Source organism: Pteropus medius, unplaced genomic scaffold (genome assembly GCF_902729225.1).
Source record: "Pteropus medius unplaced genomic scaffold, Ma_sr-lr_union100, whole genome shotgun sequence".
NCBI lineage: Eukaryota > Metazoa > Chordata > Mammalia > Chiroptera > Pteropodidae > Pteropus > Pteropus medius.
In genome coordinates, this window is record NW_024352785.1 from 7,273,439 (window position 1) to 7,290,684 (window position 17,246).

The 17,246-nt window shown below is 40.3% G+C and overlaps 1 protein-coding gene across 3 annotated transcripts in view; it reads right to left on the reverse strand.

Annotated features, from left to right (window-relative positions):
* Positions 1-17,246, reverse strand: part of NREP (neuronal regeneration related protein) — a 300,569-nt gene that overhangs the window by 139,441 nt on the left and 143,882 nt on the right. For all 3 annotated transcript variants that reach the window (XM_039848439.1, XM_039848431.1, XM_039848433.1), the window contains one exon: positions 7,598-7,747. Coding sequence is in view for 1 of the 3 variants with exons in the window: in XM_039848433.1 (XP_039704367.1) it covers positions 7,598-7,687 (90 nt within the window). In the remaining 2 variants the exon portion in view is untranslated. The remainder of the gene's footprint in view (positions 1-7,597; positions 7,748-17,246) is intronic.

Below are 17,246 nucleotides of genomic sequence, written 5' to 3' on the forward strand. Positions count from 1 at the left end.
TAGAGGGGTGGGGGTGGGCAGGTGAGCGCGCAAGCAAGCAAATGAGGGAGCACGAACTAAGAGCTTTCCCAGGACTACCAGGAGGGAGAGAGAACCAAGTTGAGAGTTGCAAGTCCAGAGTCACATCCCAGTAGTGGTCCACAGCTGTTCCTGCTGGCTCTCCAGGTTGAACTGTATATGGCCTGCACCCCAAGGCAGCTCTGGACTCCAGTCACTGTCACTGGCCATCACTGCCATTATTACCCAGGGAAAGTCCATATCGCAGCTGCAGTGGTTCTCCCAAGTCCCAGGTGGTGTCCTATCTCTGCTTTTCTGAAGCACCAGCTCTTGAATAAGTCTACAGTGATAATATCTGTGTGTCCCAGGCCTGGCTGGTCTCAGGTCTGGCTGTGATCCAGGCTCACAGCTAGGAATAGGACCCCAGATTTGGAATGTTACATTAGAGTAGTAGGGCGCCTGTGTCTAAAATATGTAACCATAATTCAGCTTATTGTATCATGCATGTGTGGCTGAATGCCACTATAGTACTCCGACATATGTGGAGCCATGTGGTCCCCTGGGGAGCAGAAGGGGAGGACAAGAAAGGGAGCAGAAGAGCAGAAGCAGAAATGCACTCGCAATAGAACTGCACTCCTCGCAATAGAAGCGCACTCCCCACAATAAAGTTGGTGCCTGCTGTTTCATTCTCATGTTGTCCCCTTGTGCATTCCTCCAATGGGGTGTCTCAACACCGAAACCTTCCCTTCCGATCAGCTCGGCGCTGACGATATCTGACTATTTGAACTAGGGCTATGTGCATTTGCATGGTGACTTAGAGTTTAGACTCAAGAGTCATATCCCTTTGGTTCAAATCTTGTCTCTTCTAATTACCTGCTGTGTGACCATAGCAAGTTACTTTCTCTCTGTGCTTCAGTTTCCTCAACTATATTAATTTGATAATAGTAGTACCTGCTTCACAGGGCAGTTTGAGGATTAAATGAGTTACTACTTATTAAGTGCTTACAAGTGATATATGTGTAACTATGAGGTGTTAGTAAAGGTAACATCTGGAGCGTTTGTGTTTGATCATGGGAGATGGGCTAAGCATCCAATCTAGATCCAAAAAAATGGGAAATTTTCCAAACCACAAGATGGGCAGTCAAATAAGAAAGACCAATGTACATTATAAAATCTAGTGGGATCTTTAAAAAATATATATTTGAATGATTTGATTCCTATTCTTGTAGGTCAGGGTTCCAAGGGAATGAAACCCAGAATGGGACAGACAGCAGGGAACAGGGGAAAAGTCTGGAGCTTTGGGGGCCCTGGACTGGGGAAGTGTGGCTGCCAAAAATTTCTGTGCAAATTCCAGGAGAAAGGCAGAGTGCGGGGATGAAGAGGAATGGATGCCAGAGGCTTTTTCATTTGATAACTTTGCCATGGACTATTCCTGTTCTTCCCCACCCTGAGAGAGATAAATTGGCATTCTAGAGCAGTAGTCTTCAAATATTTTTGCTCATGTATCCTTGAAAAGAATTTTGTAAACTACTTACTACACAGATTTTTAAGTAAACCTCTAGAATTTTTATCATAAATTCGAATAGTTAAAAAGTCAAAAGGTCGCTCCCTTATGAGCTGCGAAGTCTGAAATTGTTCTTTTGGCACCCTGATGGTTAAGTCCTAAGCAATGCATCATGGTCAAATTTAGGATGAGTGAAGTGGGAGGAAGGCAGCTGTAAAAGGGGAGGTGGGAAGAGAGAACCCACAGACCACAGGCACCTTCTTAGGTGGCCAATTTAGGAATGAATACATTTAGAAGTTAAAGAATGAAAGTTTATTCCTTAAAATAATCCCAACTTACATACTCACTGGAAAATCTTCAAGTACCCTCTGGGGTGTGTATGTTTTTTTTTAATACACCTATTCTTAGAGCATATCTAACTTGGTGCTCTTTATGTCATCATATGCATACTTTCCATTAGGATATATATAATAATTATATGTTTTATATGTAGAGTTTGAGCCAATCAGGGCCAGTATGATATAGTAGGTGACACTTTTCCCTACAACAAAAGGAAGAGGATCATTTAGCAAATGGTGCTAATATTTTAGATAACACATTTATTTCTACTGTCTTTGTTAGTAGCTTAACTTCTTCGGGGGTCCTACAGTGCCCTTAGTTCCAAATTAATCTTGGCAAAATACTGCAATTGTGAAATGACTTGAATATTTTATAAAGTGCGATACCACTTAGAGTAAGTATATTATCCAAAAAGAGGTAACAAGATACTGAGAAAATTTGCCAAAGCATTTTAAACAGGAGAGTCAATAAGCTGGGGAGTCCCTGGGTCCGTCCTTCACCCACCCTCACAGTCAGCCTCTGGGCCTCTGAAGCCAATACTCGCAAACCACCTCTGCAGAGGTCTGGCCTCTGGTAAAGGCCTTTCCTTAACACATGCTAAGGAGCTTGCACTGGCTACAAACATTGAGATACTTTTAATCTAGATTTTCTGATTATTGTCAAATTGACTTTAAAAAGAAATCTTCCTCTCTTTCTCGTAACATGTGTGTGACCAACACAGCATTCAGTAGGAAATGAGAAATCTGCACAGTGACCTTTATGAATTTTCAGGACAGGTAAAATCCTTAAGGAATTAATTCTGTATACTAGAACTTCTATGTTACTCAATTTGTCAAGGCAATTCCTATGTGACAAACAATATTCTCCACTCTCAATCATTCATTTGCCCCCTGAACAATGGAAAATTAAAGCCCTCAGATAGACTCAAAGCTAAAGAAGTGAATGAATGGTTAAGCGAACACCTATTAAGTACAAAGCATCTAAGCAAATTCCTTCGGACTGAGCAAGTTTAGTTTTCCTCCTAAAATGGGCAGATTAGTTTTGCATTTTCTTCTCCCTTCTATGACCCTGAATTTGTCTTCAGGCAATTATCCAGCAATTGTAAAAACTCCATGAAATGACTAAAACAGAATAAAGCTGAGACATGAGAAAATGCTGGGGAGATACACTTTGGGTGAGCAATGCTGAAATCACCCTACATAGCTCTGTAGGTCTCAGGAGCACAGAGAGGCAACAAGCCCTATGGCCCTCAATCACCTGCCTCATGCAGGGCTCTGATTTATCAAGAGCATGGAGGAGGCAAGAGATGTGAAACAATGGGGAAATAAAATATAAGACAACCAATTCACTACCAGGCCATTTAACACATGGCTCGAGACTTCTCTTTAAATGTTAGGCTCCCATTAGGACAAATGACAAATTTCACTCTTATCTGTTACAACAAATGAAAAGAAGTACCATCCTCTTCACTTCATCCCAGATGTTCTAATGGTTCCTATGTAAGTGGTGAATTTCGTTTAATCTCTAACCCCTCTCTTCCACCAACACTGAATATTGTTAAAGATGTGTTTTGAAGTTACAGTTTCTGATTTTTTTCACATCTTTTAAAGAGAATGAATTTTATATCAAGAGCTACTGAGGGGTTCCCTAGGCTTAATCTTCTGTCTGAAGTGTAAGTTTTTATATTCTACAAAAGAGATGACATTGCCTTGTACACATGGCATGGTGACTAGAAGACCACTATGCAGGGAGGTTGAAGATCCACAGCTAGCTACCCATTTATCATCAACCCAGCATCCATTTCTCTTTCTTCCTTGTAAAGGGAACTCTAATTCGTTTCAGCATCCACCCCAGCATTCCTAGCTCAGGAATACATCTTTATCTATGAGAGTCATAGTAATCCCACGTCTTTTGCCTATGATTGGTTTAGTCTTGAATGTGTAATGCAGTTATGATAAGGAACTCAAGACGGGAAGCCACTGAGGGTTTCTAGAAAAGGTTTCCTTACTCAAAACTCATGTCACACGGCAGACACAATCTATTTGTCCTGCTGGATATTGTTGTGACTGGACAAGGTAGCCAGTATTTGTACAATCATTTTGTGGCTATCTTAGGAGCTGAACACAAAACCAAGGTACCAATCATGGCAAAACAGAAGATGGAAAGAACTCAGATCCTTGATGATGGCAATGAGATGCTGAACTAAAGAATCCAGGCACTGCCTATCTTGCCCCTTCTTCTCATGTCCTTTTTATTTAAACCTTCTGTGGAGGCTTTAAAATATATCAATGATTCTCTTCCTTATAAGAGATGATGCCTAAATATCCTCCCTTGAGTGAGAGCTGGACTTAGTGACTCACTTCTCTCAAGTAGAATAGAGCAGAAGTGACAGTATACTATTTCAGAGACTAAGTCTTGAAAAGGCACTATGGCTTCCTCTTCACTCACTCACTTGGATTACTCATTTGGATCACCCAAGGTAGGTGAAGCCAGCTGTCATGTCATGAGGACACACAAGTAGGCTAAAGAGAGGCCCAAGTACTGAGGAACAGAGGTCGCTGCCAATAGACATGTAGATGAGCCATATTAGAAGTAGAACTTCCACCTGAGTCAAGCCTTAAGAATATTGCAGCCTACAATTCACAATAGCCAAGATATGGAAGCAACCTAAATGCCCATCAACAGACGACTGGATAAAGAAGTTATAGTTCATATAGACAACGGAATATTACTCAGCCATTAAAAATGAAATCCTACCATTTGCAACAACGTAGATGGACCTAGAGGTTATTCTACTGAGTGAAATAAGTCAGAAAGAGAAAGATAAATACCATATGATTTCACTTTTATGTGGAATCTAAGGAACAAAAAGAACAAACTAATCAAAAACAGACTCACAAATATAGAGGACAATCTGGTGATGGCCAGAGGGGACGGGGGTTGGAGGACTGGGAGAATGGAGTGAAGGGTTAAAGAAGCATAAATTAGTAGTTGATAGATGGTCACGGGATGGAGAGCACAGCATAGGGAATGCAGTCAGCATTAATGTAATGGCTAGGTGGAGAGCCAGAGGAGAGAAAGAGCAATTAGAGGGATTGTTTTATAAACTATATAAATGTCTAACCAATGTACTGTATACTTGAAACTAATAAAATTAAAAAATTAAAAAATAAGAATATTGCAGCCTAAATCCCGTCTGCAACTTCATAACAGACTCTTAGATCAATCTGGCTAAGTCACTCCTAAATTTCTGACTTGTGGAAATTGTGAGCTGATATATATCTGTTGTTTTAATCTGCTACACGTTGGTAAAACTGTTATTAAACAATAGATAACAAAGACACTTTCTAAGATTTGGTTCTGTATTCTTTTCAGACAAAGGTATATTGATCGATAAAATGTTCTAAAACACTCCTTCCTAAAACCAGAAAATTGCAGGGTTCTCCATGATTTGTTTTCTTCCTTCTTTAAATGATTATATAATGTTACCCGAAACAAATAAATGTCTTTCTCACAAAGCCTTCTGAAAAAGGAGATAAGTTGTTCCAGGGCTTTACTTTCACAAGCAACTGCTGAATCCCTCTGGTTATGATTAAACCAACTACATCTCATTGTCTCCTTAGAATCAAATAGTGTTTCCCAAACTTTCTTACAGAAAAAGTATCTTGAATAATAACAGATATTCTACTCAAAAAGGACTGGGGGGAGGTAGCGATTTGGATATAGAGAGAGCATATTAAATACTTTGGAGAAATCTTTCTGAAAAGACATTTGTCTAATTTTTATTTAATCCAGAATTTCTCAAATTTAGGGTGACTATGGACTGTTCCCTCTATGTTACTACTCCCCCACCCACCACCACCAACAACAAAAATACCTATAAGCATTTCTTGGGACATAAATTTTATTCAGAACACAGGAAAACATGATTGTGGATGAGAAAGGGCTCATAACAACACACTGAATGAATGCATTAACATGAATGATCAAAATAGTTCAGCACTATACTCAAAATAACACAGCCATCTGAGTAGTTCAAAGTGTCTAAGTTTAGACTTAGATGTGCCCAATTAGTAGCAAAATAGGATCCACACATATTTTTTTCTAAAAGATTAGCACTTTTCTCCAAATCCAAACTTTCACATTAGCTTCTTCTTTTCCACCAAACAATAAAAATTTTCCCCCTCCTTTAAAAATTTTTATTTTAATATTTCAGAAGAATGTTTCCTCTTAAATATTTGGTACAAGAGGGAAAAAAAACTGCTTACAGACATTTCTAAAATATAGATATCTGGTATCTAAGACCCCGCATTAGCATGCCCATGCCAGCTAAAAGGTCATATAATACATCAACCGTGTAGCCGGCACTGCCAAGGAAACCAAGCCCTCTTGACTGCCAGTGCCAGTCCCGGATTCTATCCTTCTGTTAAGACCCAAAGCCAAGTAAGCTAAGCCTCACACTCCGGAGTGTGTGGGAAGATCACTCGCAGCAGTTGATCAGGACTTGCCCTAACCAGATAAGGTCCCATAAGGTAAACGGTTCTGCCCTGGGGCTGGGCCAAATCTGACATGCCCAGCATACTTCTGACTTCTCCTTAGTATTATAACTTGGAAGGAATTTCTGTGCCTCTTGAAATCAAACCACCAACTCTTTAAGACTTCAGCAAAAATGGGATCTACAGAAACAAAAATATACAAATGTGGTATATGAGGAACCCCGATTTCCTCCTCCATCCCCATGGCCCTTTGTCTTTGATTCCTGATGCTGTCACCATGCCCACCACCAAAGAAGAGAGACTGCTTTTTTAACTCTGGTTCAAGTGAGGACACAAATGTGTTTTCTTAGTTCCCTTAGTACCAGTTAGCTATGCAAAAGAAAGTATCTGGTATCTAAAAAAAGATCCCCCAAAAGAAAAGAAATAGAGCAACTACGGAATGATCTTTGAATGATCAGATTTCAAAAGGACAGGATTCTGATGCTATAATACACCTTGGCCCTAATGGCTAGTAAATCTGGACTCCTCCCTGGCTTCTATTAGTTAACCCATTAACTGTTTACCCCATTGCCTATAAGCCTTTACTGAGAACATTACTACCTGGGCCGAGGACAGAATGAATATATTCTTTCTCACCCCAACCCATCAGCCCCTAATTGTTCAAGTTCTATGCTTTTCTCTAATATGAGAGATTCTCATCTACAGCTTTCCTAACATCTCACTTCCTAACATCACAAATCCATGAAGGTTATTGCTCAGTCCCAGAATTTCTAAGAAATTAAGGGCACCTGAACCATTCTTTTTGCTTTGCTCAAGGGAAAGATGGACATTACATGCAGACTGCATTCATAAAACTACTGATCTAGATGCTAGTGAGGACTTAAAACTATCTTGGAAACCAGAGCGGGTCCACTGAGTGGAGTTGCACAGGACCTGGAAAGACCTAGGCTGCCTTGGCCTGTCTCCACACTCGAGCCGGACATGAGCAGCTTGGAGACAGTCGCTTGACTCTCAGAAGGAAGCAGCTGGGCTGCAGTCCACATTTGGGACCAGCCTGCTTTGCCTACTGCTTTAAGCAACGAGTTTCTCAATATCTGTTATGTGAGGCCCAACAAATATTTACCCCAGCTAGGAAGTTCTGCCAGCACAGGTAGCTGAGCAACCTGGACATAGCAGGACTACCCTGGAAAGATGGAGAACCTCCTGAGAAAACAAGCAGCAACCCCCAGATGATGGAGGCAGTAACGTCAGCCAGACTTACCTGCACAACTTTGGTGAAGCTGAAGACTACATCATCCACATGGTCAGGTGCTGCTTTGCCTTTGGGAGTTACTGTCCTGAAGGAACACATTCTGGATGGAGCCCCAAATCACAGTGAGGTGGGTGGGTAGGAGGAACACAAGAGGGTCACCTAGAAAAGAAAGAGTACTTGGGTAGGATTTTTTTGGTAGGTTTATTTTTCTAGAAGAGAACCATGGATGTATGATATTTTAAAACACTGATATTTCCTCCCCAATATTCCCCCACCTTCCCCTTTCCTACCTTGCACTCATAACTACATGGGAGTGAGGTGACAGCAGAAAGCAGAGATAAAAAGAATTATTCTAGCCAATCCTCAAGCCCAGAGGGAGAGAGTAGCTATTTACTTGAGTATAGAAAATAGCACCTTAGAGAACATTCCAGAGATCCCCACACCCCAGCACAGTCTGAACATAGCAAAGAGCAACAATGGACCTGGAGCGAAGGGTCAGGAGCAAAGGAACAAGGAAATCTCAATGTTGAGCCACACAGAGTCCAAGGACTGAGGCCCTGAGGGGAGAATGGATGTTCTCAGCAGGGGAAGATGGCTCCAGGAAAAATGCAGCTCTACCCGCTTCCACGCTGTAGTACTTACTACTCACATACTTTGAAATGTAGCTGTAAATTCTGAGAGGTGGGAAAATAAAGGCAGTTTGATCAAGATTAAGTTTCTGCCATCTCATTGGAATGAAATGAAAATTAAGTTTAGGGAGGAAAAATAACGTCAGACTTTGTTTTAGGTGAGATTATCCCTGCAACAATTACGTTAAAAATGTAGAGGCTACAATTGTAAGGTCCACTCCTTTTTTAGAAATGTAAAATGTGATTCTTAGAAGAATACAATCCCCTTTCTATCATTTTAACAGCATGTTCCAGGCATCTGTAAATAACGTTTGTGAATAAGAGGCTGCATTGGTTTCCTAGGGCTGCGGTAACAAAGTCCCACAAAGGGGATGGCTTAAAACAACAGAAATCTATTCTCTCACAGTTCTGGAGGCTAAAACTCTGAAAATCAAGGTGTCAGGAGGGCTCTGCTCTCTCTGAAGGCTTTAGGGGAGAGTCCTTCCTTGCCTCTTCGTAGCTTCTAGTGGTTGCTGGCAATCCTTGTGACTTGTAGACACATCACTCCAACCTCTGCCTTTGTCTTCATCTTCCATGGCATTCCCTTCCATGTCTGTCTCCATCTCTGTGCCTCTTCCTCTCTTCTTAGAAGGATACCAGTCATTTTGGATTATGGGGTATGACCATTTTAACTTAAGTAATTACATCTGCAATGACCTTATTTCCGATTAAGGTCACATCCTGAGGTTCTAGGAATGACATGAATTTGAGGGGATAGGGAAGTCACTAATTAGAGAGGCCATTGCCACTCTGCCCTCACAGCTTTGTCTCAAATGTAACTTCCTATAAAGAGAGCAGAGATCAAGTGGCAACTGTTGACAGTTTTTTTTACTAAAGGTTGCATAAAAAAGTAATTGAAATACAGCAAAGAAAATAAATTATAACCCTACTAGCCATGGCTACTTTCAGAGTCAGCAGCTGCAGGTCCATCCAAGTGTCTCCCTGACTAATCCAAGAGCTATTTCCTTGGGCAGGAACTAACCTGTTCCCACCAAGGGGAGTATTCTTGACTCTGTGCCCTTGGAAATCAGGCTCACCTGAGACCCCCAGAGAAATGTTTTCTTCCTTGTGGTCAAGGGTCTACCTCCCTATTTTCATTTCTTGTCTTAGGATAAGTTTCTTCATAAGATAACTGACAATAGGAATGCCTACTCCCTTCATGAGAACAGCACCTTTCACTTTCAGAGGAGAGTAGTCTTGACAGACGGACAGACAGGTAGGCAGATTAGAGCAGAGCTTAAAAATTTAACTTTAGTACATCCTGAGGTGTTTCAGTTTTAAATGGCACCAAAAGCAAAAAGAGGACTTATTGGGCAAACTTAGCAGATAAATGTAACCTCCAGGAGTCCGGGGGTCCTATCTGTCTTTCTCATTGGCGTAACTTCTACAGTTACCAGAGTCCTGAACATAGTAAGTGTTCAACCACAGTTCATTGAATGGATGAATCAAAGTTGAACTGTTCAAGTCTTTCAAATGTTTTTATGATCTATTCTCCGGCATAAGGTAAAGATCATTCCTACTCACCTTTTCAAATACTAATTTGCTACATGAAGCCCTCAAAACTTACTCCCTTCTCCTCTCCAGATCTATATTGCCCAGAGAATGAGCATCAGCTTAAGACACAGCTATCTAACTGCATACAGAAAAAAGAAACATTAAACATCCTCCCTCCCCAAAAAGCAATAAAGTTTCAAGAGACATAGCTCTGGTTAAAGATAAAGCAACCGTGTAAATCATAAAATAGAATTCCTGGGTAGCTGAAGAACCCATTTACTTTCCCCCGCAAAAGGGATAATTCGCTCCCAGGTCTCCAACTCTATCTAGAAATGTTTAAAAGGTACTTTTCTTGCTTCTCTACTCCCCATCCTTGTACCTCATCTGCTCCTCCTGTCCTACCAAGTAGCTCTTCATCTGGTTTGGCACCAGCCTCTCACTCACGTCCCTTGCAGAGTCACTGGGGCCAACTGTCCATGGCTCTGATTCACCTCATCGTGTGTTGCAGACTTAAGCTGGCCAAGGCTGACCTCTGACTTTTGACCTGATTTTGACTTCTTAGCCCTGCCTTTTGAAATTCTCCTTGTTCTGACGTCTACACACTTTTCTGGCTTCCCTGTCTTGCTCGTGCAATAGAACCTCAACATCTATCTGCCCCTCTGTCCTTTGATTCCTTTCTATTTCAGCTTTCCTATGTAGTTTCCCCTGACCTTGTGTCCATTCAGCCCTTCTTAGATTACCAGTGACCTTGACTGTCGTCTCTGAATTTTTGAAGTAACACACTCCTCCTTGGCTATCCTTCCCTAGGGAACTGGACTTCTGCTTCCCTAGTATATGCCTTGCTGAGCTCTCCACTCTCTTTTCTCTCTTCCTTTTCTGTGATACAAAGACCTTCACAAACTGATCCTTATGTTACTCTCCCAGTTCTCCTGTTGCTCACAAAAAGGTCATTAGATGGATCACCAGATTACTGACTACCACTAGATAAACAAACATAAACCAATGCTGTCCAGATATATACTGTGAGAAGTTACTGTCAATAACTATCTTATTTTTATTTTATTTCATAGTAGATTATATACCCTTTAGTTCAATTTTAAAAATTGATCTTAGCATTCAGACAAGTGAAATTTGAACTTAAAAAAAAATTAAGTTCATTTCCTCCTTAAGAAAGAGCAGTATGGCACAATGTGTTCCGTAAGCACATGGCCTTAGTTGTATCTTAAGTCTATCCTTACTAAACGTATGACCTCTAGAGAAAGTTACCTAACGTACGCCTCATTTTTCTTGTCTACAAACTGGGGATAGTACCATTTCCACCTCAAAGTCCTATTGTAAGGTTTAAATACCTCAAACATGTAAAAGGTTTGGAAGAAAACTTAGAGCATAAAAAGTTTTTGGTCAACACCAGCTAGTTGTCGTTGTTCCTGACCGAAGGCTCAGTGTAGTGCAGTCATCAGTTCAGAGATCACCTATGAACTTTAACAGTACTCTCAGAACCTCAAGAATGATGATGATGTCTCTACAAGACAGTGAAGAAGTAGGCTCTTTACGGGGCCCAGCTAGTGCGGCATGCGGTTATTTCTCTTAAATCTTTTCTAACGACTCAAGAAGCACCTGTTGCACTGGTATTCGAATCTAGACGCCACCCGTGGGAAACAATGTCAGCGAGCACTTCTTCTCTCTCCCTCGTTCCTTCTCTCTTTTTCCTGTGTGTTTACGTTTCTACCTGAGGGTCTGATTGATACGACTGTTGTAGTTCTAACGGGAGCAAGTCTTTTCAAATCTGTAATAGTTGTGGTCAAGGAGAAAATTTATTTCAAAGCACTTACAGTTAAATCAGAGATTCCGTAGTATGAACTGTGAAAGACACTAGGTCATGTGTGGTTTTATATAAAGTTTTGGACATTTAAAGTATAATACATGAGAAACTTAAGCCTGGCTTGCAATATTTGTATTATCATTGAACCCAATTAAGAACAGAATAAACATTTTGACTGAGGAAAAAAAAAAAAAGTAACCCTGCTGTCATGCCTTACAACATCTGGAAGAGCAGTAGCCTGGATCAGTCCATCACTAGAGAAGCTCTTACTATCTTACTCATAGTAAGTATGATCTTGCTATATTACTCATAATCGATCTGGGAGAGATTCATATTTTCTTTCTTCTTCAGACTCTTCTCCTCCTCCTCCTTCTCCTGCTTATTCTTTGGTCAATAGCACCTAGAAATTACTCTCTCATTCTTGGTTTCCTTCCTTCTCTACCCCTTTCCTCACAACTACACAAATACTTTAATTCCTGGCAAAAAGTCCAGGGATCCTCGCATCCTCCAGCATGGAACACCACCTAGCAAGCAAACCAAGTTCCCTACTAAGGCTGATGACTTCCCATAGCATACATCTGATGCATGAGGTAGGCTAAAAGGACAGAGATTCTGGCCCTGCTCCCTTTAGAATTATAGAGTAGGAAAAACATAAGGAGCTCTCATTTCTTACAGAGACACGAACATCATAACCGAAGTACCAATATCCTTTTAAAGATATTTTAAAGCAATCAGCATTTTTCCCTGGTGATACAGTTGATTCTCATTATTTGTGGATTTGTTTTTTGTGAATTTGTCTACTTGGTAAATTTACTTGTAATCCCCAAATAAATACTCACAGTACTTTTGCGGTCATTAGGGGACAAGCACAGAGTGCAAAAAATTTGAGTTGCCTCATGTGCCAGTTCCCAGCTGAGGTCGAACAAGGCAATGTTTTGCCTTCTTGTTTCAGCTCTCATACTGTAAACAAGTGTCTTTTTCATGATCCCTTTAGTGCACATTTTTCACATTTTTGTGCTTTCTGTTGGTGATTTCACCAACAAAATGGTCCCCAAGTGAAGTGCTGAAGTGCTATCTAGTGTTCCTGCGTGCAAGAAGGCTGTGATGTGCCTTAGGGAGAAAATACATGTGTTAGATAAATTTCTTTCAGGTGTGAGTCATCGTGCTATTGGCCCTGAGTTCAAAGTTACTGAATCAACAATATCTTAAATAAGGTGTCTTCAAATATAAACATACATAAAACAAGGTTATGTATTGATCAGTTGATTGTGACCACAGGTTTGCAGGAAACTAACACTGTAATTCAGTGTTTGCAGCAACTTTATAGAACAAAACTACAACAAATAATGAGAATCAACTATATATCCAAATCTGAATTAATTCATCCTAGGAAGAAGTCTCATTGCTATCCACTCTCCAAGCACAGTGAAATAGGTTTTCAAAACAAAACTCCTCCTCCAAAGAAAATTTACTTGTTACATAAATTGAAAAAAATTGATTTAAGGCATCCAGCCTTTTGTTTTGAATAAAGATGTCCAACATACCACCCTTAGCAGAAAGACTGTGAGATACCAAAAATGAAATTTACTTTAAGGATGGAGCTAAAAGATAAAACAAAAACCATTATTGAAATACCATTCCCTCTCCTTTCTACCTACTGATTTAAATGTCATGCCCGCTACCCCATCGCCCCACCAGATAGTTGCTCTTCTCTCTCTGCCACCACAAGCTGTAGCAGGCAAAAGGTTGTACTGATAAAGGGATCAGAGTGTCTATTTCCCCATATTCCAGGCCCAGAGAAAAAGAACAGGAGACACAGCTCCCTTCCTATACAAATTGCAGAAGTCTTGGAGGGGAGATAGAAGGCGGGCGTGGCTTTCCCTACCACCCACCACCAGCTACTCCATCCCAGCCGGGGAGAAGGGGGTCATAGTTACAAGGATGGGCCCTGGCTTAGAGATAGAGAGGAGAGGCCAGTGACCTAGTTCAAAGATTGGGAGTACCTAAAACCACCCTCCCTTCTGGCATCTAGCACAAGGTTGGGGATCCTCAAGACCACCACTGGCACCCACTTTGAGTTTCCCTAAACCACCATCAGGTTCAATAATTTGCTAGAAGTACTTAGAGAACTCAGCAAAACTGTTACCTCATGGTTATAGTTTATTATAGTGGAAGGATAGAGATTTAAAAAGCAGCCAAGGGAAGAGGCATAGAGGGCGGGGGTCAAGAGAGTTCTACGCACAATCTTCCAGTGTCCTCTCCCAGTGGAGTTGTGTGGACAGTGTCTACTCTCCCAGCAATGATATGTGAAAATACACAGAGTATAGTGTATTGCCAACCAGGGAAGCTCATCTGAGCCCTGGTGACCAGAATTTCTACCGGGGCTCAGTCACACAGAAAGAATCAACCACCTTATTGTGTGACTTAGGGCGCCTATCATAAATCATACTACCACCACAGATTATCTGCCATGGTCTAAGAATCCCAGTGAACAAAGACAGTCTTATCAGGAAGGGCATTCCAAGAGCCTAAAAGTTACCTCCCAGGAGAGAGGGGCAAAAGCCAAACCTCTCTTTGAAGGAAGTGAATTCTTTGCTACACACCTCACTAGAGATTTCCACCCATTCTTATGTGGACATGGCAACAAAAGCTACTCGTCGTATCCACAAACACAAGAGCCATTATGTTCTAACTGATGCAGAAGGACCCCTCCCTGCCCGGTGAACTGGGCCAAGTGAATCCCATAGAAGAGAGAGAAGAGATGAGATGAGATGGTGTACTAATTTACCACTGCTACTGTAACAAATTAACACAAACTTCATGGCTGAAAACAAGACAGGTGTATTCTCTCACAGTTCTGGAGGTCAGAAGTCCAAAACCAGTTTTTCTAAACCAAAGACGAGGTGCCAGCAGGGCTGGTTCTTTCTGAATACACTGAGAGGAGAATGTTTCTTTGCTTTCTTCAGCTTCTAGTGATCATCTGGAATCCTTGGCTTGTGTTCCCATTCTCCTACTTCAAAACATGCCACTCCCATCTGTTTCTGTCATCACATCACCTTCTCCTTGTGATTATCCAGGGTAATCTGCCATCTCAAGATCCTTAGCTTAATCACATCTGCCAAGCTCCCTTTTTCATATAAGGCAACAATCTTGGGGCCCAGGAATTAGGACATGGGCATATCTGGGGGCCATTATTCTAGCACAGATGGGTTATATGCCTGAAAAGGCCTAGGTACCACAGAGGGTGCATTTTATCTTCATTTTATCTCACCCACAGTAAGATTTACTCTGAGCAAATATTTGTTTCTCAGAACCATATACTATGAAGAAAAAAAAAATCTTATTTCACTTAATAGAACAGAATCTCTCTCTAAGGAGTCATGCATTACATAGGGTAAATGTTTTGATAACCCTGAATGTCAGCTGTTCTCAAAGACAGAAAAGCCTGAGATAAAACTAGCTCTTCAGAAAAGAGTGCATGGAGAGGAATTAGAAGCTATCTGGGGGGAGGAAAGTATGGTCAGTGGAGAAATCAAAATGATTAATGGTTATTTGCTGAGTGGTATGTGATGCAGACTTTCTCCCCTATCTTCCATAAAATCTTCAGTAAAATCCACAATGTATATTTATGTGTTATGAAATGAATTTCTTTTGGGGGGGGCATGCAGCAAACTCTGATTCCTGCCTCAAGGTTGCTGGTGGGGAAAACCACAGAATGATTACAGGATCCTAGCAACCTTTGAGTTACAAATGAACAAACGGACATCAAACTTCCCTTTCCCAAAGTAACTGAAAATTGTGAAGGAAGAAATGAATAAAAGTCATGTGGGAATTATCAGGCATGTTTTCTGGTAGTTTAATTATCTTGTGATAATCTGGCATGTAAGATCTCAAGTGAAAGCTCAACATAGTACTTTTCTACATTAGTCACCTAGGGCTGCTATAACCCAGTACCACAAGTGAGTGGCTTAAACAATGGAAATTTATTTTCTCATAATTTCAGATGCTAGAAGCCCAAGATCAAGGTGTCAGCAGGGTTGGTTTCTTTTGAGGCCTCTCTCCTTGGCTTATAGATGACCATCTTCTCCCTGTGTCTTCACCAGGTCCTCCCTCTGGGTATTGTGTCCTGATCTCCTCTTCTCATAAGGACACCAGCCTCATTGGATAAAGGCCCTCTCTAACGAGATCATTTTAACTCAATTACCTTTTTAAAGACTCTATCTCCAAATACAGTTACCTTTTAAGGTACCGTGAATTAGGACTTCAACATATAAATTTAGGAGTACACAATTCAGCTCATAACACTTTTACAATTAATGAATACTGGGCTGATATTAGCATTTTAAGATAGGACATCCAGAAATGGTACTGATAGCTAAAAGCCTTAGTGATTCTGGCCTAGAGCATGCCATACATGTCTGAAAACTAATTTAAGAGGTTGACCTAACAGAATCCAACCAATGAAATGTAAATTTAAAGTCTGAACACTTATAAAATAGTCATGGGGATGTAAAGTACAGCATAGGGAACACAGTCAATAATATTGCAATAACCATGTATAGTGCCAGGTGGGTACTAGACTATTGAGGGGATTGCTTTGTAAATTATATAAATGTCTGGCCACTATGCCGTATATCTTAAACTAATATAAAATAATACTGAATGTCAACTCTAATTAAAAAATAAAAATTAAAATGAAAATAAATTTAAAAATAAGTAAAAAAAAAAATTATTTCCTTTATAGATTCTATCCTACTTAGTTATGTCTCCCTCCTGAACATATTTAACTTTTATATCAACACACTAATATACTCATTAGTGCCTAATCTGCACCATGTGGGGACTCAGAATTTTATTTTTGGTACAGTCCAACATTTTGTAGAACAGCAAAACTAATTTTTTTTTTTTTGCTTTTGTGATAAGAGTATCTGTCTCAGCAATCGATTCCATAAGACATAATCTTATTTTCATAAAAATAATTATATCAACTTAGCCTCACGGAAGACCTTTTCTCTATTTTCTTATGGTAATCATCTTAGGAAAAACTGTTGGCAAGTATTTAATAGCTATTTCAACATGTTTTAATTCTGACATTTACTATAAAATATTTAATATCATTTAATACTTTAATTGAGAATGATACTAAGTAACTATAAAATAAAAATGAATCGTATTTGCTTCAATTGTGGTATTCTGAATTTTTTCACTTAAAAAGTCTCAGGAGATTTGCATTCCCATCTGATAAGTAAGACTCATAGTCCCACATAATGGAGCCATTGCTCCAATCCCCGGCACGGGTGAAAAAGAGGCTCTGTTGCTCTTCCTGGTGTCTTGGCTGCATCGTACTTTGCTGCATTGCAGGTGTCTTTTATTCATTGCAAAGTAGTTTGTGCTATAAGATAATGACAGCAAGTGTGCACACTCAGCTTTCCATGCAGCTTTGACGACTGATTCCCTTTCACATCGCCATTCTGTCCCCTGGTGAATTCAACAGCACATTAATAAAGGCCCTACTATTAATCTATTTTCAATAATAATAATAATAATAATAATAATAATAATAAATATTTTTGAACATATACTATGCTCCAGTTATGCTTTCTTTTGTGAAATACACCCTACTCCTTAAAACATTCTTTTCCCCAAACTCCCATGGGAACACAGTGTCCTGATT